The 25,375-nt window shown below is 39.6% G+C and overlaps 1 protein-coding gene across 1 annotated transcript; it reads right to left on the bottom strand.

Annotated features, from left to right (window-relative positions):
* Positions 1-4,749: 4,749 nt before the first annotated feature.
* aif1l (allograft inflammatory factor 1-like) lies at positions 4,750-24,675 on the bottom strand. The gene is made up of 6 exons (XM_033647193.2): positions 24,519-24,675; positions 24,276-24,337; positions 20,422-20,488; positions 14,004-14,045; positions 10,478-10,643; positions 4,750-7,749 (listed from the first exon to the last, which is right to left on the bottom strand). The coding sequence occupies exons 1-6, from the start codon at positions 24,535-24,537 to the stop codon at positions 7,662-7,664; spliced, it is 444 nt and encodes a 147-aa protein (XP_033503084.1). The 5' UTR covers positions 24,538-24,675; the 3' UTR covers positions 4,750-7,661.
* Positions 24,676-25,375: the final 700 nt, after the last annotated feature.

Here is a 25,375-nt window from a genome sequence, read left to right as displayed (position 1 = left end):
GGAACAGGTTGTGAATAACAATGAGCTCGTCAGGATGTGAAGAGCTGCTCAGTGACAGTGATGGATGACCAAAGCATCCCAAATCATACCCCAATGCACAACGAAGCACAAGCATCATGTACTTTAAAATATATCCTGAAAAACTGCAAAAATCTTTATTTAATTCTAACCTTAAGTATAACCTTAAATACAAGCTGAACAAATACAGGTTTCACGCTGTCAGTGAGCGATTATTAAAGAAAGAAAGGCCTGGTGAACAGTTACCATGACTCCCCAGAGAGGTCTGGTAGGAATTAACAGTTAGTACCAAAAGTCCTTGTCAGTGACGCTTGGTGTAGGTTTTGTGTCTCTGTGCTTGCTTCATTAAAGAATACTGATCAGACTGAACTTTCTATGCATAGTTTTACCATTTTAGGGCACAAGAAGTCATTTAATGCACATACAGCACAGTGGATATAGTCAAGCATGTTTAGCTCTATTTCTTATTGAGTGGGAATATTAGAAATGATGGTCAGGAAATGTTTGTCCATGAGTGTGTTTCTATCTCCTCAGCTCTAACCAGAAACCTGCAGATGGTTGCACCTAAAGTCCTCTCAGTGGTGACCTCTTGTGTTTTTTGTCAATCTTGTCAGCTCTTCTTAGCTGTGAAATAATAAAATGAGTTGACCAAGATAAGAAAAGCTGCTAACTGACAGTGAATCTGAGGTTTGTGTATTTAAAGTGACCGCATATGTTCTGCTACATTTGCTTGTGCAGTTTGTTTTCAGCATTTACTTTAGGAAGTAGGTAAAGGGTTAAATGACCATTGACGCTTATCCAAAAGAGGACACCTTTATCTTAACAACTGTTCATAACAAACAAAATTTGTTTGTTAACCAATGGAATGTATTGTCAGAAATTGAATATAATTTGTATATTTTCTATCACAACCTGAAATTAGAATCGTGTTTCATCACCTCAGAATGAGCCATTTATATCTACACAGGTAGCGGGTCCTTGTCAGTGGAGATTGCCATGTTGTACAGCCATGTTTCTACAGTATCTCAGAACAGACAAACCAAATGCTAAGCACTTTCAGCTCCTGGCAATCTGCAGTCCTCATTTTTAGATGCCACTAAATCTCCTCAAATCGTACACACTTTTTTCTGTATTCTGATGAATTTGTGTGCCCTAATTTGTGCCTTTCCTGCATCAAATTATGATGGACAAATGCACATGTTCTAAATGTTGAGGGGGATGTGTCCTGTGTCTCCCCATGATCTATGCCTATGCTGAGGTGATATGCAACAATCATACAGGAGGTATGTGAGGAGTAATTTGCGCTAAAGAATAGAAATTATTTGTTCAAATCTCAGACAGTGAGGGTACATAAACCATCATATACACTAAAATACACTTGCTTTAGATGATATAAATACATATGTGATCTTGAAGAAGCACCTTTTGAATATCTACTCAAAACTTGTAAAAGTGTGACTGTGTTAATAATGTATGAACAAAAGTTTTAGGGTGTGCCTCAAGGTGCAGTATATAATAGTCTTAGCTACAAGGCAACACTGTTTTTAAATGTCCAACACTGTGCTTGGGTGATGCATGTTACACTTGTCACTGTCTGCTGCTTTAGTACATTAACAGCTCAGTAATCGAGACTTTGTTTTAATAACCCTATATTCAACTCAATAGTGTTTTTCATTATATCATCACTGCCTCCTTTATATACACATCTTTCAGACTCCACATCTTTAGTTTGTATTATAAGCTTTCTGTTTAAAAAAAAAACTAGGTCTTGGCCAGAGCCGAGATAATAATGACAAATTCTGGGATGTTTATTCAAGATTACACGTTAATCAATGGAGTGACCCCTTAAATATATGACGCTACACTGGGCTGTGGTGTGCTTTTATATTTTTTATGGCACATACTACTTGAGCAATAGCTTGTGCAATATATCTGGGATTTGTAATCAACCTCAATTTAAACTGACATTTGCTTGTGCTTTTATATTATATATTAATATTATAATTGTATCATAGTTGTCTGGTGATGATGATCTTAATGATCTATTTTGAATCGCTCCCAGTCCACTACCAGTTTTATGATTCTTGTAACTGATCCTTTGAGTTCCTTATTCACTGTGTAGTTGTGTTGTTTTTGTCTTGCTGTGTTCTTGCAAATGTTTCCCGTTCTCAGGCCTCTCTTGAAAAAGAGATCTTAATCTTAATGAGACTGCCAGATTAAATAAAGATTAAATAAATAAAAATGGAAAAAATGAAAGATGTAATCTTTATTATTGAATTTGGGCTGTTTATATCCAGATATCAATCAGGTCTAATGGCATTCTCAACATTACCAGCCCGCCGGCTTATTGTTCCTAGCTGGAAATCCCCCTGCCCTCCATCTCATTCAAGCTGGATTCATGAAATAATAATGTCAAATGTCAAACTACAGAGAGTCAAATGCACAGTCAAGGACCCCTTAACAATGTTTGTGTAACAAATGTTGAAAATACGGTTTCTCGTTTGTCATGAATCCATTTAAGGCAGTGCTTTCCCTCCAGTTTTATCTTTTTTTTTTACCACTTCAACAGCTCACTCATGTCCTGCCTTTGAGCTCCCAGTAGATGGCAGCCTCTATGTAAGAGAGCAGATACTAAGGAGGAGGCTGTCCTGTCCTCAAATGCACTGTAGTGATGCATTCACAGTATCCATGTCAGCCAATGAACATTGACGTTCAATTTCTGAATACTGGTCTTGATTCAGCCATAGTCATAATCAAGATAAATCAAAACAACTCAGTCAATGACATAAAAAGCACACTGACTGATAATGTACAGAGAAATAAAAAAAGCATTTGAGTGAGAGTGACGAGAGTGAAATGGTCTCAATGTGGCAACACTGCAGCAGAAATTAATGAGGTTTTCTTTTAGCCTGACACACAACTTACATTTTAGATCTGAAAAACTGGATGAAATACAACAAATGTTGCAAAAGAAATCTGATGCTGCTTAACTGTAGAAAACACAGGGCAAGCAGCAATTCAGGGTTCAGGCCCTCTCTCGGCCAGCAGATGGAAGCAGCTCAATTGCCAAAAATCGAAGCCACAAGCAGCAGCAAACAGGGTTTCAGCTTCACTTGGCTGAGCAAAGTCACTTCAGTTTAGTTCTGTCTAACGACAACCACACACTTGTCTCGCTATTACAGTGTATGCAGCATTTCAGGAACAGCATACTCCAAATCCTGCCATTTGCACCATCTCTAATTGGAACTGGATGAAACTTGGTCTGTTCGTTCAGAGGTTAATTCCAGTTGTGTTCACTGAGTTTAATCAGGATCTCTCATAGAAACTTGAGTTATGACCTTTTTCCCACCCAGCCCTGCCCTTGACAAGTTTTTTTCAATAATGGCGGCCATGTTTTTTGACCAGTGTTGCACATTTATAAGAGAAATGTGTATTTCTGTCTCACAAGGCTGTAAACCTATTTTGGTTTTGATTGAGTCAAAATTAAGAAAATCTATTCATATTACTATTTTACATGCTATGCAAATTAGCAAATTAGTTGTCCAAGAGCCTTCTTTGCAGACCACATTGAGATGTAGATATGTTTCAAATTTTAAGTCAATCAGACTCACATAGGCTCAAAGCTTTAACTTTTTCGACTCTCAATTATGGCGCCACCATCTGGTCTATTCCCTTCACATTTGATGTGAAGCATTAGGACATCATTTTCAGTTACGGTGCCAAGTTTCATGTCTCTAGCTTATTCGAGGTCTCAGTAATTTGAGCAAAGACATTGTATAGCATATAATGGTAACTAGGCCACGCCCACATACACCAGTCATTATCACACTCAAAATGGTTTGGTACACCAAACCAAAACACGTACTGAAGCTATCTACCAAGATTTATGATGACTGGAGAAATATATAATGAGTTACGGCCAATTTACTCCTAAGTCCCGCCTTTTGCGAAGACTTCCTCATTGACACCAGTTTTGCTCAGTTATGATAGAAATATGTCTCTCAGTCCCATAAGCCAGGAAATTTAATGACTGAGTCAAAGTTAAGAAGTGTTTTTACTGTTTTTTACATTAAGCAAATTTGCAAAACATCCATCATGGTGGACTTATATGGTCCAAGAGGCTTTTTTGTAGACCACATTGAGCTGTCTATATGTGCCAAGAGGTGCTGCCTTTTTAAAATAGCATTTCTGGGCATTAATTATAGTGCCACCATGTTTTGTCTAATATCTCTTGGGGAGCACTTGCACATCATTTCCAGTTATTGGGCCAAGTTCCATAATTCTAGCTCGTTCCAGCTCATGGCAGCTTCAGCTGCAGCATAAGACAACAATAAATAAATAAATAAATAAACTAGTACTAAAAGAATAAGGTTTTGCTCTTCAGGCCTTTACTGTAATAAGACCTTACATGTACCCTGGGGTCAGTATCATAATCACTGGCTGGATGCATAATTTTTTCTTACATGAGCATCCCAGCAGTCCAACTCTATTATTTCTTCCACTATGCCCACATAAGCTCCTGGCAGTTTACTACATGCAACGGTGATTATCATTTTAATTACAGAGGTGCTTATTATAATCCTACTGGATCTGCCTGTTAGCATGCTTGTTAAGGTATTGCTTACACTATTCCACACCTGAGCACCTGCTCTCCCACTGACATGTTATCTAGAATGACCTTTAAAGCCAATGAAACAACACCAAACAACAAACTGTTTGCACTGGCAGCTATTGACTTTTTTCATGAAAACATTTTATTGCTCAAGAGTATGTATGCATACAACTGTGTGTACATTAAGAGACATGAAGAGTTAATGAGAAAATATAGAACGAAAGCATTATTACAACATCCAACATGTTGTCACAGCCAAGGATTCACACACTATTTATCTCTGCCTGTGAGTGAACTGGGAGATGATCATGCAAAACTGAGACTGAGATTTTCTCATTTGCTAAACTGATAATTCATAGGTTTTACCTTTGCATTTATCAGCGCTAATAGCTAAGGATGTGTTGGAATGTTATCTCTTATAACAAATGGATTTTTGTATGATGAAAAACTCCCCCTCTCTTGATAGACTGCCAATCTTTCTAACTATGGTGTTCTGTGTAAGCCAAGGCCACTGACTTAACGTTACAGGGTAACTTTGGTATTTTTCAACCTGGACCCAATTTTCCAGTGTTTTTGTGTCTAAATGAATAATGGAGACAAGAATTTTTGAGATTGGTCCAGTCATGAGCAATACTGCAGCAGCCTGCAGTAAAATCCTTTTTGCTTCACCAGAAATAGCTCAGAAATTGCTATTGACAACCCTACCAGACTCCATTTAAATAAACTGCGATTCTATTGTTGCAAAACACACTTCATTCAAAGTCAACATGAAAAGAATTAAACTCACAAAAACCTTCTTGGTTCATCTTTCCACTGTTCCAAGAATCATCAACTCAGGTTTAGCTGAAATAAACCCTTAATTCACCCGTTAGATGTGAAAATATGCTGGCTCTATACACGCTAAAATCACTGTTTATTTAAATAGAGTCTGGTGTGTTCGGCGATCTGGATTTCAGGGCCGTTTCTGGTTAAACAAAAGGAGTTTACTCTCTGACAAAAGGGTCTGTCTCTGTAGGTATCCTTTCCATAATGTTGTCAGACATGTAGAATAATAATCTGATCCTGTCAGTGGCAAAAATAACCACTTTTTATGAGCGTAAATTGACAGTGCCCAATTGCCCCAAGTGATGGCATTGCAGCCAGTTTTGCTGCAGTCAGGGTCTTGCTCATACTGAATCAATTTTATAAACCGTTCCTCTCATTAGTCATTTAAACACAAAAACATGGGAAAACAGGGTCCAGGTTGAAAAAAAAACAAAACACAGTTACTCTTTAAATAGCATTACTGCATCTATGACTTAATCTCCCTCTCAATGTAGTATGTCATCTCCTGCTATTAACATAATAGTGTAATGTGTTCTGAACAAACACTGGCATTTACTAGTGAAATAAAAAAATATTCAACCACAATTTAACACTACTCTATACCTATTAAACGTGTCATTTTTTCACCCAAACTCAAAATTAGTCAAGAGTTTAATGGAGATCTCAATGACAGCAATAAACATTAAAAACTTAACAGGCCAGTGTAAGAAGAATTTTAATTCCTTTGGTGTCTGCAAACAATGTGCATCTTAACAACATTAAAAGATGTAGTACACCTATGAGACTGAAAACAAAATAACATTATAGTTTCAAACATGTTAAGTGGGTTAAAAATACTACAAGTACCAAATTCACAGTAAGTAGCGTGAGTTATGGGAACACTGAGGCACAAATTACAGAATTCACAGGACAATGAACCCAGTTCAACAGAGAGGGATGATTAGCTGATGAAAAAAGATTGAGAATCAAAGACAAACTGGTAACACATGTATGCATTGCAAGACAAGTACAGGGTAACCTAATCAGTCAAATCATCCCACAAGCAGGTTGCTGGGACATCGACAAATAATAGTAAGAAAAGGGAAACAACTACATTTTAAAAAATCCACCTTGTGAACATCACTCACTCAGAATGTTGTGGAAACACCATATCAATACAATTCAACAAACATCATCAAAACTATCTCACCAAATAAATTTATTTCACGGTTTGTGGAATTAGTAAGCTAAGCGGACTGCTCGAACTGAACACCTGTGTGCACTCCCTCCTTTTTCAATCTGTGTGTTTAAGCTCTACAGTATCTGCATGTTAAGGCACTTGGAAAGAATATGATTGTACTGTGTGTGAGTATATTATGTACATCTGTTACGCTTGTGTGCCTGTAAATCACACTCCTTCCAAAATTAACATGTGCTTAACCTTACAGATCTAAAAATGGAGTCAGATTTGCTGTTCTTCAAGCCTGTCTTCAAGCCTGTCGTCAACATATTCTCTTATTCACTCGCACTAGCTGAGAGAGGAATATTAAAACGCATAGCAGTACAGTCATCTACAAAAAAAAATGCTTTTCCGATTATGAGGTGGCCATGATAACCTAGTTACTGATTCCAGATCAGTATTTTGGCTTTGAGGGCTGATGACTTTGACCCAGAGGAAATGGGCCGGGCCTCTAATCTCTGGCACCTGATCTAAAGTGAGACGTGGACCAAGATTAGCCTGGCAGGAATCCATCCAAGACCACTGAGGACAGTGCAAAAATGTGTTGGAAAAAAATGCTTCTTTTCCTTGTGCTTCTCCAAAAGCATCCTACTCTTAGAATGATAAAAATGAACGCGTCCCAAAAATTAAACAAGGAAAAACAACCTCTGGAGAATTTGGAGTTTTCCCTTAAAATATAACCATGAAACACTTACTACAAAATTGAATTTATCAAGGAGGTTACGTGTACAACTACCAATGCTACATTTCAATTAAAAGGATAAAAGATGAATAAGAATATTCACAGTCAAACATCATTTAGTGAGTTGTGGGGTTCAGTCTTCCAAATGACAAACACCTTGCATACACCGTATATCACAAAATCACATCCTCGATCACTGGTCCCACACTAATACAACACTCCACATGTTAAGAGAACGACTCGATTTCACGCAACCGCCGATGGTCCCTCTGCTTCACAAGCAGTCTGGAGGCTGACACCTAGAGTTAAGGCAGGCTTGCAATGTCCCGCTTTGGAGGGGGTCCTTCTGGCTTGCAGGGAGAGCCATTGGCTTTGTCCTCAAAGATCAAGACTCTGTGGAGAGAGCATTAAATAGCAGTGTGTTAAAATGTAAATTAGGAAGACAGGCGGCAGTAAAAGATAGTAAACAAGAAAAGTATAAACACCACAAGCAGGATGTGTAAGTGAGAAGGGATAATCGGATCCCGCGGGATACAGAGAGCAACACTTAAAGTCAGGGTATGAGCTACAGTTGAGCGGTAAGTGAAAGGAAAGGAATGAAGGGAGACCACAAAGGGGAGTTAGGGGAATAGTGGTTTAGACTGTAAACAGTAGAGTGAACGATCTGACAGGAGCTATTCAGAGCGAATGCCTGTCTTTAATTTCCTTTTTTGGAAAACTCTGCAAAGCTCCGCTAAGCTCATAAGGAGCAATGATCCTGGCGATGAAACCGGCACTCGGCAACTCAAACTGTGGCACATCTCTCTGGCAACCGCTCACATTCCCCTGTTTCTTAACACTTCTGATATCTGCTGCTCACAGCTGCAGGAATTAGGCATTTTCACGAAAATGACGTTATCCACTTATGTAGGTCAGCAAAAATGATTGAGCTCACGTCCATATATTGTATGAAAGGGTTCCTTCAACTCAAAGCAAGTTAGAATTAAGACTTTTTATGACTTTTGGAATAAAACTGAAGACCAGTATCAAATAAAACAAATAAAACAGACTTGTTATATTAGGTAGGACCATTTTTTAACCATTGAACTCTTTAGCAGAAATGGTGTTGACTTGTTACTGTTCACTAGCACTCGGTAAATACAATAAAACATTGTGGTGGTTGTGTTGTTAATGTGCTAACTGGCTAACTAATGTCTAAAACCTGTCCTGTTGGTCCTCTGGTTTCCGTTGTTTAATGACGAATACAGATTAGTTATTTCCTCTCACGCGGGTGCAGAATGTAAATGCTGGTTGGCTGAGACACAGGCAATGTGAGATGTAGCAACAGCCTTTGTCGCCACTAGTTGTCTGATGTTGGTTTGTGTGGTGTGTGGGGGCCTTTACAGTCATCAGTCATCTACTACTGATTAAATGAAATATCCAATAACAAGTCAAATGGCCTGTTTTGTAAATAAATTTTTCACTGCACAGTCAGGACTAACTTGTTGTGACTGCCTCCATTAAAATGAATAATATTTAAGGATGATTTCAGCATATTGCCATGTTAGGCTAATCTGCTCTATATTGACAGAAGAGCTTAATAGATAAAGTGACTAGCGGACTTAATCTTGTTAATGTGTACAAACCATAGACTGTACAGTGCAACACACAATATATACCCATTTAATCTGTACAAAGATGGAAACATACACGTTTGCACAGTGATATTAAGTGAGTAGGTAGGACTCCTGTGATTATCTTAATTTCATGTAAAAAGTGGAATTTAGTTCTGTGTAAACTGTAAAAACAACAGCTTTGCAGTCAAGATCCCTCATAGCTGTTGCTACTTGTTAACCAATCACTAGTATAAAATCTGTATGAAATCTGTTCGGCCCATCTGCCATTCAAAATCTTGTTTAAACAAATGAGACTGACTGTGCATCCTTGCGCACTTGTGTACTGCACAAACTGGGCCCGATGCGTGGAGCCTGACCTCAATCATTTTCCTCTAATTGTAACTACATCAATTGTTGTCATGCCAAATGCTTTGAATAACACTATTCTGGAGCTCATTGTACCCCCAACCTCTCCCTCCCCTCTCCTCTCTCGAGAGACAAAAACAGTGGCACATAAGAGAGGCGTTGTAGACCTTTGGAGTTATCAGAGAGTGGGGAGCTGCAGTTGGAAAGGGCACGATTCTCTGTGTAGGTAGATAAACCTCCATCCTGTGACCAGTGTTTCCTTCTATAATCATAACAAGAAATATGTACATACATATTACATGTGCTACAAAATGTTAGTGGCCAGCAAAAGCTAATGATCTTTTCAAACATACCATTCTCCTGGTGAATTTAATTACTAATGTCAGATTTTTCTGGAGTATTAAGAATATCTTACTAGAATGCCACCGTGAGGACAAGTGAGGTCGGGTTGAATGAGGTATTTATAAACAGCGGCTGGGGGATTATGGGATACACTTTTGAAAAATGGTTGAGGGCAAAGGAGGAAAAGTTATGCGTTTTCTCTGCTTGGTGTTTTTGGGATTATGAGGATTTGTCTACTGAAGGGTCCAGCCAGCTTAGTCCAGCAGAGCTGACATGCAGCAGCCAATACACTCTTTCTCCTGCAGTCTGACCCACTGCAAGGCTGCTTTAAGGGGCTTACACTGCCGACACTAACCCCTTTCAAAACAGCAGGAAATATGCCACCTTATCCAAAAATTGCCCATTTAAGGGGAAATAATTTCTATTGAAAAAAGATGAATTTTGTTGACAGAAACAGTTTCTGTGTTTAAGTCGGTCCCACGTGACTGTCCGTGGTTAATCAGCCTATAATCAGTTACCTAAGCACATGATCCCAGCTCAGGATAAGGATGGGTTGCCTATGGATAGGCTTCATAGATAGGTTTTGGTGCCATGGAGATTAACGACTAATGCAGCATGTGGGTAATGACATCATTGCTAGTCATCCCAGAACCTGATGGATGAAACAATTGGCTGACACAGCATACGATTCATATCCTCCCTCTCAGACATGGGAGCACACACGCCATGAGCCAGCAGGTGATTCATAGACACAGCTAACTGTAAAAACAGGTGAAGGGTCTTGTCACACACACACACACGCACAGAGGTTTACTTACAGTTTGAGCACAGCTGAACGCTTGCCCAGCATCATCTTGACAAAGTCCCTGTAGTTGATAGTGTTGCTGCTGCTGCCGCCCGTCACCTCGACAATCATCTTTTTCAACTCCAAATGGGTCTTGGGCACCCCAAGCTTCTCCATCATCCGCTTCAGACCCATCAAATCTGAGAGAAAGTACATTTGACAATTAGATTCATGCTTAAGAGAGAGAATATGGATTATTTTTATGCATTTGTCAGAGTGTATTTGTGAGTATTTCTCACAAAAATAAGTATTTAAGCAACTGGAAGAAGCAAGTTAAGGGTCACTCCAACAGTTAAACACATATTCAGGTTACTCATGACAAGCACCACTACTGAGCCTGTTAAAACAGCTGTATAATGTCTTATGTTGCACTGGAGGGAGTTTTACAAAGTCTGAAAAGACAACCCTGATGAGTTATGTCAGTTTGGGACCTATACGTTTTAACAGAAAGCCTTTGTTACATATGGTGTGGGGTTTGCAAGATTGGAGCATTTTAGAGGCAAATAGATACTTATGTAAGATGATCTGAGTTACATTATGAGAAAGCCAGGATCTGGTTTGTTCGGAGCTTCACCCATACTAGGGACTGAAAGTCACAGTATCTCAGGTGCTTTTGCTTCATCACAACTAAATTGCTAGAAAATATTCAGGGTTTAACAATAAGAATTTCCAGATTGCCTGGGGCAAGTAAAATATTTGCCATGTTGGGCTAGTAAATCTAGCAACTCACTTGCCTGATCAGGCAAGTGGTAAAAAAGATTCAAACACAATTGTCCTCATTTATCAAGATAGCGCAGATCCTTGTGCAGAAATCATCTTATGATAGGGTTTGTGTGTGATTCATAAAATCACCACTGATGTCCAGCCTTCAGTCAGAGTGGAGCCAGGCAGATTCTAGCTGTGATATAGAGCACTTGTCCACGTGGCAGCTATACATTTTAAGTGATTAATATGTGGCTGCAAATAAATAGATGCCAGTCAGAATATGGTCTAATCCAAATTCTCCAACTCAGCCAGATTTATAATGCATGCTGACTCAAACTTGTATACATGAGTTGAGACCTGACATGAGAGTTGATTGTGGCCTCTGCTTACATCCACACTGATAAATGCTGAGCTTTGCATTAAACTGACTGTGTGCCCAGTTTTCTGTCATAGGTGTGTTTCATAAATGAGGGCCATTGTTTATATTTGGAGATCATGATGGAGATAGCTAAAGAGTGAGACATCTTGCTTCCTTCTCATCTCTTTGACAGTTGCACATGTGCAGTACCAATTTGTATTTGTTATTTGATAACTGCTAATAAAAAAAAAAAAAAAAAAAAGAATATTGTCCACCTTGCTTCTATTCTCCTATCCTATCCTAATTAACTTAATTTCAAATGATGGAGTTTCCAACATCCTTCAATGTAGACCTTTGTATAATTAGGAAATATAGCTAGCAAAATAGGACTCTACAGTTACACTAGCAGATCTGTGAGGCTATACTTAGGCATAGTGTTGCTTTAAGCTAAATACTAATGACATGATGCTAACATGCTCGCAATGACAATACCAGCATGCTGATCTTTGGCAAGTATAGTGTCTTTATTGCTGTCTCTCTAACTGATACTTCTGTACTGATACTGGCTATTTTGATTGCTTAAGTGTGTTCACACTGAGAAGTTTGGCAAAATGCAGCACACTATGAGTACCCAGATGGGGCACTGGTAAAAAACACAAAGTTGAGCGTAGAACGTTGGACACTTCTCACCCTCAATGGCTGCCATGTTACCTACGTAGCAGAAGGGGCGCGACCAAAAACATGGAGCATTGTATAAATGTAAGTTGAGTTAAACATGTATGGGGTGTCGGTAGCTTAGTGGTAGAGCAGGCGCCCCATGTACAAGGCTGTTGCCGCGGCGGCCCGGGTTCGAGTCCAGCCTGTGGCCCTTTGCTGCATGTATCTCCCTCTCTCTCTCCCCCCTTCATGCTTCACTGTCATGTCAATTAAAGGCAAAAAATGCCCTAAAAAAATATCTTAGAGTTAAACATGTATTTTTAACTACCACTGTACTGTTGTCTCATAGAAGCCATCAGTTTGCTTATTGGGTTGATTCTGCAATAATTTGGTACCACGATCGGTAATGCAAATGCTAACGTTAGCTTCTTAGCTAGCTAACAACGACACATTTTATCATCAGGCATTGATGTTACATGTGTTGTGATGTAAGCAGGGCGTAAAATTAACACCCGCCAAGCGCCAGTGGCGGGTAAAAAATGAGTTTGGCGTGTAAAACAAAGACACACACCCAATGGAAAATTTTGAATTGCATGTGGGATTTTTATGTGCTTCGACCATTTCTGCCAGCTGTGTCAGACTATTTTGACCCTTGCAGCTTATTGTACGTGTGCCGGGAATGCATGACGTCAGCAACTGGAGCAAGATGTGGCGACACATTCCTGCCGTGAAGCCTCCGCCAGAAAAGAGGAAAAACGAAGATGAACATGTTGGACTTGGACAAGAAGAACAGACAGTTAAACGGAGTACAAATGTCGCATGGCATTTTATTGAAAAATGGAAACTAGACGAGGCTGGCCAGCCGCGGTCATGGCTGACCTACAACCCCCACACCAACATGATGAGCTGCAGCCTTTGCCACAAGCACGCCAAAGAAACACAGAGGACAGGGTTGGATTTTCCTAAAGTTGGATTTTCATACTAAAACCGTAAGGTAATTATTTTTAGTCAAACAAGGCACGATTTTTTTATTTGGCTGGTGAAAAATATGTTTGGCTGGTAAATTTTTGGAGGTCACTAGCCAATGGCAGATGAGGTAAAAAGTTAATTTTACACCCTGGATGTAAGTTATATTTGGTGTTTTTGCATGTTTGGTTGCAATTTACCGAGCAGACGAAGAAAAGGTGTCAAATCTTGTGACTGTCATTTCCAGTAAGTGCACAACAGCCATCTTTGATTTAGGACAACACTGCCCTGTCAAAATTTGCGCACTACACAAGTAATTGCATAATGTACGCAGTGTACTATATCTAAGTGTAGTAATGGAAGTATTTGATTTAAAACACAGCACATGTTCACATATTAGCATGTGTGTTTATGGCATGCCAAGACCATAGTGGTGGAACAAGCAACTGACATTGCCATCTGTTTTTTAAATCTACTGACGTGGACAAAAAAACAAACAAGCTGACATAAAGGACAATTAGCAGCTTCTTTCAGGACCTGCAGACAGACACCAGATCTGCTGTCTGACTCTCACACCACAGTTCGCCTCACATCTGCTCAAGAACTAAAGACCTTCCACACTGGTGTACAGTATGGTCTCACTTTACATACAGGACACAAACATGACACATGAGCCCGTTCGAGCCCTGCGCTCACACTGGTCAGACAATACACGCAGTATTAATTACTGCTCCCTCATGTCGACACTGTACATGGGTCAGCTCACAGTTGTTATCCGGGGTGCAGTTGGTGTGTTAGTGCGACTATTACTCACCAATCTCTCCTTGGTCATTCAGGTCAAACTCTGCGTACTTATCTGCAAAACAAACACACATGAGAGATCATTAATAACAGCTCACACTAGGGTTACACACAATAGTTGACTATCAAAACCATGAGTCAACACTGTGCATCGTTGTAGACAAATTGTTCATCTGTGGTTTTAGCATGGTGCATTAATAAAGCAGGTGCAATGCATCTACAGCAGATACGCAGCTGGGGGCGCTGTGGGGAAAAATATGATACATCTCCTGTGATTTATCAACTAGTTGACTTCTTTTTGGGAGTGGTCGATGACCACTAAAATGCAGCAGTCATGAATGTCCTAGCTCACACACCACATCACGTAAATATTTTAACAAACTCCCATCCCCAGCTGGCATCTTACATGTCAGCAAAACTGTTAACACACGTCTGGTGAGCTCACCGTCTTACACTCTGCTGACAGCTGACCTGGCAGAAGCACAGACAAAAACAGCTGATAATGACAGGTGTGCTTTTGTGTGTGTGTTAAACGTGTCTGTCAGTGGAAAGCAGGCGAGGAAAGGGCAGCTGAGTGGGCTTGACGTGCAAGACGGATTAGAGCGAGGGGGTCAGGAAGTTAAAAGAGAACTTAAAGTTCAAACTCAGCAATCAGGAAAGAAAACAAAGAGGACTGGGCTGAACGCTGTGAGGCTCAGATAGAGTTTTTCCTCACAGTCACTCACTAAAATAAATCTGGTCCTTCTAGCCTCAAAACATGCAGACAAACCACTGATACTGGCTGAACATATAACGTCTACTATCTATTTAGCTACATAGTTATTGAAGCTGTATCATACCTTTTGCATACCAAACTCAAGACATTTTCACAAACACTGGACTTCCCAAAACAGAGTCCCTTTTTATTAACAAAGAGCAATGTACATGCAGTCATTCAAGTTAAAGGAATAGTTTGACAATTTGGAAAAATATGCTTATTCTCTTTCTTACTGAGAATTAGATGAGAGGATCAATACCACTCTGATATCTGCTTGTTAAGTATTAGGCTGGAGCCAGGAGACAGTTAGCTTAGCTTGACATAAAGACTAGAAGCAGGGGGCAACCATGGATGTATTAAGACACCTGGATACAGCAATGGCGACGGGGCTCCATTCAGTTCTATGAAAGATGCTTAGTGGCGCATGAAGCCAAAATCGCTCTGTGACCGCAGTATGAAATTACCCGGACGATCAGCGCTGCTTCCGCATCATTGGGCCTGTAGAGCAGGTACACTAGAGACTTATGGCTGCTGAGCACGGCTGAGTGCGGCCAAGTGGCTGACTTCTGGTTTGGTGCTCCGCTAACTTGAATGCGGATTAAATTATTTAATCTTGCGGCTCTTTTAGACTTTCTAAATGTTATTGAATCAAATGGATTAAATAATGATAGTGGAAGGAGTTGTTTCGTAGGGGTTGTGACGCTCACAAAAATGTATCCACTGATTTATAGACGTTTCTTTCCCAATGTAAGGCCATAGGAAAAAGTCTTTTTGGGCCAAATGGTACGATATGACGGACCCCTGAAATTGCAAAACCACTGTTGGGCCACTATGAAAATTGGCCTCAAAGCCAGGAACACTTCCTGGGGGCAACAGCAAGACTGGTTGTGTCTGATGGTTAAAAAAATAACCCACAGATACAATAGTGTATGAGATCTTCTCATCTAACTCTTTGAAAGAAACTGAATGGGTGTATTTCCTGAATATCAAACCATTCCTTTAACCACAAATGTTATTTATCACAGAAGACTTGAGTTATTCTATAACCGTACTTTAAATTTTTGAAGGCTAAACCTAAAAAGCTTCAACAAGAGCATTATGAAAAGCTTTTGACTCCGTAAGTGGATTTGATATAATGTTCAACTATTAAACTCCAACCCAATTAAAAATCCTATTTTCCTTTTAGAGGACGACTCTGGTGTATTACTTTGTCATGTGTTTGTGGTCCATTCATATTCTTATCCATAGATACTATTTGACAAATAGTTTGACTGCAGTTATCAGACCCTTAAATTTAATGCTTTGTAAGACCTCTTTAAAATTATTTTAAACCAAATTTAACACTGTTTTTTGGACAAATCATCTTTTTCCTCTTCAAGAATCGCGGGTAATTATTAGGGCTGTCCCGAATACCATTTTTTAACATTTGGACCTTCGGCAGAATTTATAACAACTATTCGAATATTCGTTCCCGGGGGATTAGGGGGGGTGGCGGCGGCGGACTCCGGGGTTTTTTCGGACCTAATTGTATTGCGGAGTTTTGCACAGCAGTGACCGGATCTTTGCATTCAAACCACAAAAAAATGTGATGGCACAACAGTCTCCTTCAGTACATTATTCTATGCTTTCTTTTGATTTTCACATTGGCTAGTCATCCTGTTTAATTTGTCTTCTGATTAAATCGGAACCGTTGAAACAAGTTGTAGGAAGCCTCTGCAAGTAATTAGTTGCTGGCAGACACTCTGTGCTGCAATAAAATGGTTAATCAGCAGTGCCGTGCACTGTAGAGCCGATGCGCTGCTGGTTCTGCCAGCCTGAATAGAATATAATGTCTATAGCCTTGTGTACAGCCTTTATAGACTGAGCTGAGTAGTGATGCGCGGGTTGACCCGTAACCCACGGGACCCGCAAATGGACCTGCTGCGGGTCGGGCAGCAGTGATCGTCTGTTAAATCGGTCTGTAAATGATATTTTGACATTATTAGCTATTATGGCATCCAAAGGTACTGATGTGTTGAGCAGGTGACAGTCCGCGGCTGTTTTCAAAACACACTTGTGTCACGCACTCCAAATGAAACTTGCTGAAACTTTAAACAATAATTTATTGTACTAAATGGGGGAAACAAACGTTGACAAAAACGGTTCCATAATTCATATTAAATTCAAAAGATCACGAAAAAACAGCTACAAGTTAGAGGGAATAGTGATAAAGTGGTAAAACTTGGCATTGATCCACAGCCTCAGACGGATGCGCTCAAGCGTGCCTTGCGCACAAGCTCCGTTGGTAGGCTATACTATATTTTCACATTTTTAATAATGCAATTTAAAAGTTTTGATTTTTATTGATAACCTACATTTACCAACAACAAAAAGACTACATTTAGCACCAAAAAATATGTAAAAATAAAAAAAAATAAAAAAGAAGTAAATAAAAAACCCAATATCGAATACCAAATTTTCATAACGAATACCTACCCATAGAAACGAATATTCGAATATCCGAATATTTGGGTACAGCCCTAGTAATTATAAAGGTATGAATAAGGTTCCATTCAGAGGTAAGTATTATGTAGGAATATGGTAATCAGATTGAGCTAGGTTAATCTACATTTTGCCAAAAGGTAAGTGCAAGTATAAAGTAAAAAGACAGAATTAGGTTCAGTGGTTTCAAGGTTTGTAACATCAGAAATGTGAACTATCACGCAGAAGAGCTTGATTCATTTTGACAAAAAAACATGGATAATGGACATTAGATAAAAATGTTTTTTGGCAATTAAGACCTCACAAATTCAAATGTAAGAATATTCAATGACTTTTAGGGTCTAAACTGATGATTCAAATTCTGATTCAACCTTTGGGCAGTCCTGGTAAATATTAACGCCTGCATTGTCGTTCACATATAAAAGCTCATTATGAACATCCTACTGAAGAGGCTGCTGCTATGAAAAAAAAGCAGACTTTTCCCGCTTCTTTCTAAATTTCACCATTCTCTTTTGTTCTGAAGACCCCTTTAGTCAGATTACACTCTGCTATTTCTGTCTCACACTGGAAGCTCTGTGTGGGAGTGTGCTGGGGGGGTTGAGAGAGAGGACTGTGTTAACTGTGTGAACCCGGGGGAAAAGGAAGGGGACAATGCTAACCCTGTTCATAAACTCTGAGGAGGGGGCCTCCACACACACACACACACACACACACACATACACACACACAGAGCAGTTCTTGAGTGGGACACTTGTCGTAGAGCAGCCTGTTGATCATCTGCAGCCACAAAAAATGGCTCTACTGAACAAAACTCGTCTTCAGTGTATCCTCCTGACCTACATTCCTTTAGTAACGGATGTGACACAGTAACAGTGCCATCAAATAACCAGCCATTTTCTTCCTTAACTTAACTGTTTTTTTGGTCACTCACAGAGAGGTTTGTGATTTAAGCTCAGTTTAATTTGAATTGTTTGGTAGTGACTTTGACTACAAGCTTTTGGCAGCTATCATTTGAAGGAACCTTTCCACTGTGAAAACAAACCTTACTGATAAAACAGTGGAACAGATAATGACTGCCCTTTGGCCAACAGATAAAGAATTTCCTCACCCTTTTAACAGACCCTGACCCTACGGACAGATAAAAGCTTCAGTGCAGACTTGTATTCATCCTAATAACAACTTGATTTCTGTGCCCCAAACCTATTTGAAGCATTTTCTCTTTAAGATGTGGGAATATGCAAACAATGTAAGACTTAGATATGAACAGGTTTTTGGATAAGTGCAAATACTGCAGTGCTGACCTGTTTGAGAAAGTGGCTGAAGGAATGAAAGAGGGAGGCTATGTTTGCAAAGTCCAACAAGTCTGCCACCAGTAGGAAACTTTAAATTAATAACCTGGATATACACAAAGAAGCAAAATGGCACAAGCATCTCCAGCCATATTTTGATGTGATAAACATGTTAGGACAAATTAATGGGAGTATGCATGGTAGGGGTGTAAATCACTACTTTCTTCACAATACAGTATTGTATTGATTCTTTGGACAACTGTACAATATTTACTGATATCAAAAGTCTGCCACGATACAGTTTCAATTAAATTCAATTAAGTGGCCTGAGTATGAGACATTAGACAATATCAGTAAATATCCTCCTGAAGGCAACATGGCTACAAAGCCACCAATCGCCCACAGTTTCAAAATTACATACATCAATTCCAGCAGCGTACTAGGTGAAGAAATAGAACAAAGTAAAGATATCAGATGGTTAAACAACTGGTGCAAAGACAGTATCTTCACAAAGTACGGGAATGATTAGAGGGAATGTAAAGCACACTCAGGGTGAGACGGTTAGTGGTATTCTCATTTTGGTATTTGTTGTATACACAGGGTAATACTGGTTCTCAGGTTTTTCTACAATATATTCAGTTTTATTTTATTATTTTTTTTAAATGTTCAAAATAAATAAATCAAATAAAATCACCCCCCCCCCCCAAAAAAAAATTGAATTTGTCAAGATTAAAGTATACATTTATATTTTTAAATTTTGATTTTGACATGAGATATACTATTTGTTTGCATCTTATTTCACCTGTTAGTAAACCACTACAAATACAAAACTCAAAAAAATAAGAGCTTTTTTAGGATATTTAGTTAGTGTGATTTCCAGTTTGTTGAGTTGTACTAATATTGCCTGAATCCAGCTTCAATGAGCCTAATATTATCTTTCATAAAAATTTAACTGTTCTCCATATTTCAGGTGAGGTGGGGCTCCTCCACGGTAAGAAGCTGCAGGAAACACTTGTCTCAGTAAAATTATTGTATTACTGTGATAGTTTACAAAGTTATATAAAATCAGTCTTTAAATCATTCTTTTTTGATGGTTGATTTTGTGAGAAACACGTTGACAAGAATTGCTCATATAATAGCTAATCAAAATGACTAATTCAAAACAAGCAAGTCATGTTAAAGTAGGGCATGTTTATGACTTTTTTTTTTTGGTCATGATGTGATTTGGTGGGTGGATAAAAGCACCGTGTGTGGATCTCAGCGTCACTGGGACAGTAACAGAAGGGGAACGATGATCCTCTCAGGACCTGGGTGTCAGGTCCCCTTTCTGTTTATATATTACTGCTCCATTTCCTCCAGCGAGCATAGATTGTAACTAGGACACTGGAGCATGTTTCTCATTTCAAGACATATGCCCTCTATTCCCACAATCATCCTTATGTTATTCTGCATGGGAAATCACAGGGAAAAAAAGACTCAAGAGTACACTACATGCACTCTGAACACACGTGATATTTGAGCAATAGGGAGGAGATCTTTGGCAAATCGTGCAATTTTGTTCCCTTGATTTTCTCCCAGTAACAGTGATTTTTTCTATTCTCAGGAGCTATGAGTTTACCCAGCAAAGTTCGGAATATTGTAACAACAAGCAGAGGAACGCCCCAGCACATTCCTCCAAGGCCACTGAGGACTTGGCCTCGCAAACCTCTTAGAAAATATCCGCAGTCTGTCTTTCCCACAGAGAAAAACAAAATGCTAAAGACCCATGTGTGTGTGGAGACTGCCAACAAATAAACAAATACCGAGGCTCAGACAAAAGCCAGGAAAAAAGGAACACACCCTCAGAAAGACAGCTGAATACTTGCAGATACTGAAACTACTGAGGGGAGGACTGGTTTGCTTACTTTTGAGACCCTCCAGTTTCTCAGGCAGGTCCTCTTCATCCCTGTATTTCTGGTCTTCCAGGTATTCCTAAGAAGGAGAGAAAGTGATAAACAAACTGAAGGTGATCAGAGAAAAACTGAAACCAATTACATCAGTTTGGAGCCGATTTTGAAACTTTGCTGAGAAAGTTCCAGCAGCGTTACACAACAGACATCAAAGAGGACAGAAGCCCACGCACAAATTAGAGCATTAACTACACTAATCTGATTGTGTTCTGTCAAAAGCATCAAAAACTTCCAACTTGAGAGTGATGACTCACACTCTTAAGATGTTCCGCCCCTGCATTGTCATTACTTATCACTGTGTTTATTAAGTGGAACACCTCGCAAGGGTGTTAAAGGAAAGAGCCTGAAGGGAGCTGTTCTAATGAAATTATAATGACGCAGTCTGCCATGTGGGAGTCAGCTTCAATCGACACGGAGAGAAGAGAGAAAGAGCAAGAAACAGAGAGTGAGGTTGTTCTCTGCATTGACCTCTATGTGTCTGTCAGGCTTGCAATTAAGGGTGAAGAGGATAAACACCACAACTGGATGTTTATCATTGTGGACGGCTGACTCAGCCGTGCTGAATCACTACTGCAACCCCCACCCACTTAGGAATGTCCTCTCACAGTCACAGCGTATCTTGCAAGTATGCAAGTATAAAAAGCACCAGAAATACGAGTGTTATCACGACAAAGAATGTTTCACAATAAAGAGGTGAGAAACAGAGATAACTGTATCACCTCTTGCAGAAGGTTCAGATTTTCAGAGTATTTTAGGGCTGCAACTAACAAGTATGTTCATTATGACATTATCAGACAATTTCTTATTCATTGTTTAGTCAATAATATGTCACATCATGACAGTTACTCAGAGCCCTGGCTGACATCTTCAGCTTAAAATTCATACATTTTTTCCTATGATCTAAGACATTCCACAAATTTTAGTAAAACATGAGCAACTCTTTCCCAAAAACTAGAGTGCTATAACTCTACTTCATAGACAATGAATTGGGAAAGATGTTAGAATGACACAAGCCCTTTTTACACAGAGATTGTGCTATAGTGCCACTACGAAGTCCCTTATTTATGTCTCCTTTGCACTTTTACACAGAACCAAACAACAGCAGCATCATGCTGCTCCAGTGTGTGATTATAGACTGCATGACAGTATCGCTGAGGCAAAAGATGCATGATGGGCGTGACATGCAACACAACAGCATCAGTCTCTAGTGTGACATACAGTATAACATTGGCAATGGTTTATAAACCATAACCATAACCTCCTGGACCTCATTGTTTTCCCAATTTGCGGACCTTTTCTGTCAATGTTTTTCTTTCTTGAGTTAGCTGCTAACTGCTATCAGCTTTTTTTTTCTGAATTGCCTGCGGTGGGTTGCATGCATAACCTGTTGTTGAAACGTCAAACCCATGCCACCTATGATCCTGTCCTGCCTGCTGTCCCTTTTATACAGGAGTCATTTCATTGCTGTTACTACCTCCGATGCCACCTTAAGGCAAGACAATTCTGTCTCCCATTCTATATTCTATTAAAAAATAGCAAGGCGGCATAACAGTGTGTAATTTCTGCCTTGAAGAGGCAGCGTAAAAGGAGCTACTGAGAGCACCCCTGAGGAAATGTTTTAGCTGTGTGTATGAATGAAATGCTCTTTAGTACACTAAAACTGTATGTGAGATTTTTAAGCATGTCCAAAACTAGGGCTGCAACTAACAATTATTTTCATTGTCGACTAATCTGTCAATTATTTCTTCGATTAGTCGACTAATCATTTTATCGAAAAATGTGTTAAAATGTTGAAAAATGTCAGTCTGTCTCTTCCAAACCCCAAAATGATGTCATCTAATGTCTTGTTTCGTACTCACACCAAAGGGTTTTAGTTCACTGTCATGGGAGAGTGTGTAAAGCTGCCAATATCTGACCGTAAGAAGCTGCAATAAGAGTATTTTGGGGTACTTTTATAGTACTTTTCTGTGAAAAATGACTCAAACCGATTAGTCGACTACTAAAATAGTCACCGCAGCCCTATCCGAAACCTTAGTATGAAACCAATAGTACATGACTGCATACTATTTCTGGTGAAATATTACAGTACGTAAGCACTACCCCAGCATAAATATGCTATAATGCAATGCGGTAGAGGGCAACGTTCACAACGGTCCACATTTTATGCTTGATGATATCACAAGTTTGAGACTTACTTCTGTGGTTTCTGGGTTTGTGTGAGAGAGAGAGAGTATCTCATGTTCACATACTGATTGGACTTTCTTAGGCCATGGAAACATGTTGAAATTCTTAATTTAGATGGTGTTCCCTTTTAAAGGAACAGTGTGTAAGATTTAGGGGAATTTAGCAGTGAGGACTGTAGATTCCAACCAGCTAAAACTTCTCCGCGTTAGGATTCCTTCAGTGTGCATTGACATGGATTTTTTTTTTTTAAACAGAAGCCGAATTACCTGCAGGAGTCTCTTCCTCTCCAAAAGGGACCAAATGATTAAAACACTGAATAAAGCATGTTGGTGAAGATTCTCAGTCATCCAGGTCAGGATAATCTTAAGTGCTCACCTCCCATCCCGTCTTCAGAACTGAAGAAGCTTCTTGGATGGGAGGTGAAATGTCTTAAAGACTTAAGACCATTTAAGCAGTTTCACATTAAAAATTTGGTGTTTTTCTGCCGCTTTCATCTTGTAAGGGGCTCCCATATGGTGGCCGACACAAAAATACGAATGGCCCATCCACAGCCACTGTTTGTTTTTGGCTACTGTAGAAACATGGCAATTTCCGTAGACCAGGACCTCCTCCATGTGTAGAAATAAATGGCTCATTTTAAGGAAACAAAAACACAACAGTTCTTATCATCGGGTAATTGTATTATATTCCTGTTCTAATATATCTCCCTAAATCCTCCATACTGGACCTTTAAAATGTCATGAATTTGGAGCATTTTTACTTAAAAAAACATTGACTAGTACTTTGTTTATAAGATAAGATTTTCATAGATGAATTCCCACCCTAGATAAATAACATTGCTGGGGTTAAAAGTTCATTCCCACAGCATCCACTTGTGCAAATGCACCCAAGTTATTATAATGTAATGGATGTCAGTGTATAAAAATCCAGGATTTAATCACTGTCCAACTGTTATTTCTAGCCGCTTTAGGAATTAAGGGCCATTTCTCTAATGAACAAATGAGGGATATCAAAAACTAGATAAATCTCCATGGAGGAACAGAGTGTTTTCAGCACTGTGCACAGAGATGTGACAGGAGCTCCGGGCTGCCCTCTTGCCGCGACCTGGTTTTCATGTGAGAGCCATGACAAGCCAACGTAAAGGAGGTAAACAGAGATTATACAGACATCTAGTTAATCTGAGGGAACTACTACTGAGTTATCTGCCCAGGCGAGGCCTGATGTGAGACAAAGAGCTCATTCAGGCACCTGTTTTCCCGTCGAAACACCAGGCAGAGGGGCCACAATACACGCTTCAAATGCGTTTTGCCATGGCCAAACAGATCGATGTGACCGGGTCGGGAGGGAAACACTCGTGTTTGACAGCATGCAGCCATTCAACAAGTGCCACGAGACTGCAAGGGGAAATCAATAAAACTCATCAACTGCATCGCTATGGGCAACCCCGATAAATACATGTGTGTGTGGCGTTTGGGCGGGATTCATTATCCACAGAAACGCATCAGTGTGGCCGCACGTTCACAAACAAGGCCAACGCCAAGTCAAGTGTGTGCGTGCTCGTTACATTCACATTCCCCTGGGGTGTCGTTAGTCACGCTGACGGCAAATAAAGCCAACATGCGTACCTTGTTTATTTCGTCCAATTTTGTCTTCTGCTGCTCCTTTAACAGTCCAAAGGCTTTCCCTCCTGAGAAGAGAAAAGCACGTTAATTTAATAGCAAGCAGGTTAATACCGACACGAGCTTATGTTGGACGGTGGCCGGGGTCGGCCTGCTGATGCTCTATTGTAAAGACTCAAAGCTTTAGCTAGCGGCACACATATGACCGAGAAAATAGACAAAGCATTCCTCTGTGATTAAATTTATTACCTTGTACATTTGTAGGCATCCTGGAATTTATCTGTCGGGAATAAATCCACAAAATGACAAATATCCGAGCCGAGAGGCTGCCGCAACCGTCCGCCGGGGCGATACTCCTGTACTCTGTTACAGATTGGGCTCAGTGGGCCACTTGGTACCGGCGTCAAGACTGACGCAGTAAGAGTGGAGACTTCCGGTCAAGCTTTTCAAAATAAACGATTGACCCCTTTTTGCATAACAGCTTTGATGTTGTAGCCTTTCTGTACATATTGAAGGAATGAAGTTGCTGTCGGTGCACTTACACGCAGTTTAAAAAAAACAATCTACAGAAAGACATAAAGAGACACAATAGCTTAAAACAGAGACAACAAATATGAACATATAATAAGGGCCCCAAATGGAGGAGGGCCCCTGAAAAGCATCAAGTGTTTTTTTCCTCTAAATATTCAGTGCCATAACTAAATTAAAATTGTCTGAATAAATTGGTTGACAGACTGAACTTTGTGAAACCATATTCATCTCTAAATGCAGTCAAGTGAGTGCCTCTTAATGTCTTTCCCCCAAATAAGGGAAAAAAGAAAGAAAACAAAAAGAGAAAGAGAAAGAAACTGACTTTGTAAAAAACAAAAATCAAAGCATGCAGGAGAGAGATATTGATTGAGAGAGAAAGGGTGGGAGGCCCACAGGGACAACTACGCATAGCACACAGAAGCTGGTGCTATGCCCCTGTCTGTAGTGTTTCTGTAAATTGTGGGGAAAAGGAAGAAAGGAAGGGATAAATATTAAATGGATTAATATAAAAAAGTGTGAAAAAAGGAAAAAAATGTACTGCACACCAAGTCTCAGCTCCCATTGAAGGCTTTTTT

This window comes from Epinephelus lanceolatus, chromosome 19 (assembly GCF_041903045.1).
Source record: "Epinephelus lanceolatus isolate andai-2023 chromosome 19, ASM4190304v1, whole genome shotgun sequence".
Classification (NCBI taxonomy): Eukaryota; Metazoa; Chordata; class Actinopteri; order Perciformes; family Serranidae; genus Epinephelus; species Epinephelus lanceolatus.
The sequence above is the reverse complement of the archived record's forward strand: the minus strand, read 5'-3'. Positions and strand labels throughout refer to the sequence as shown.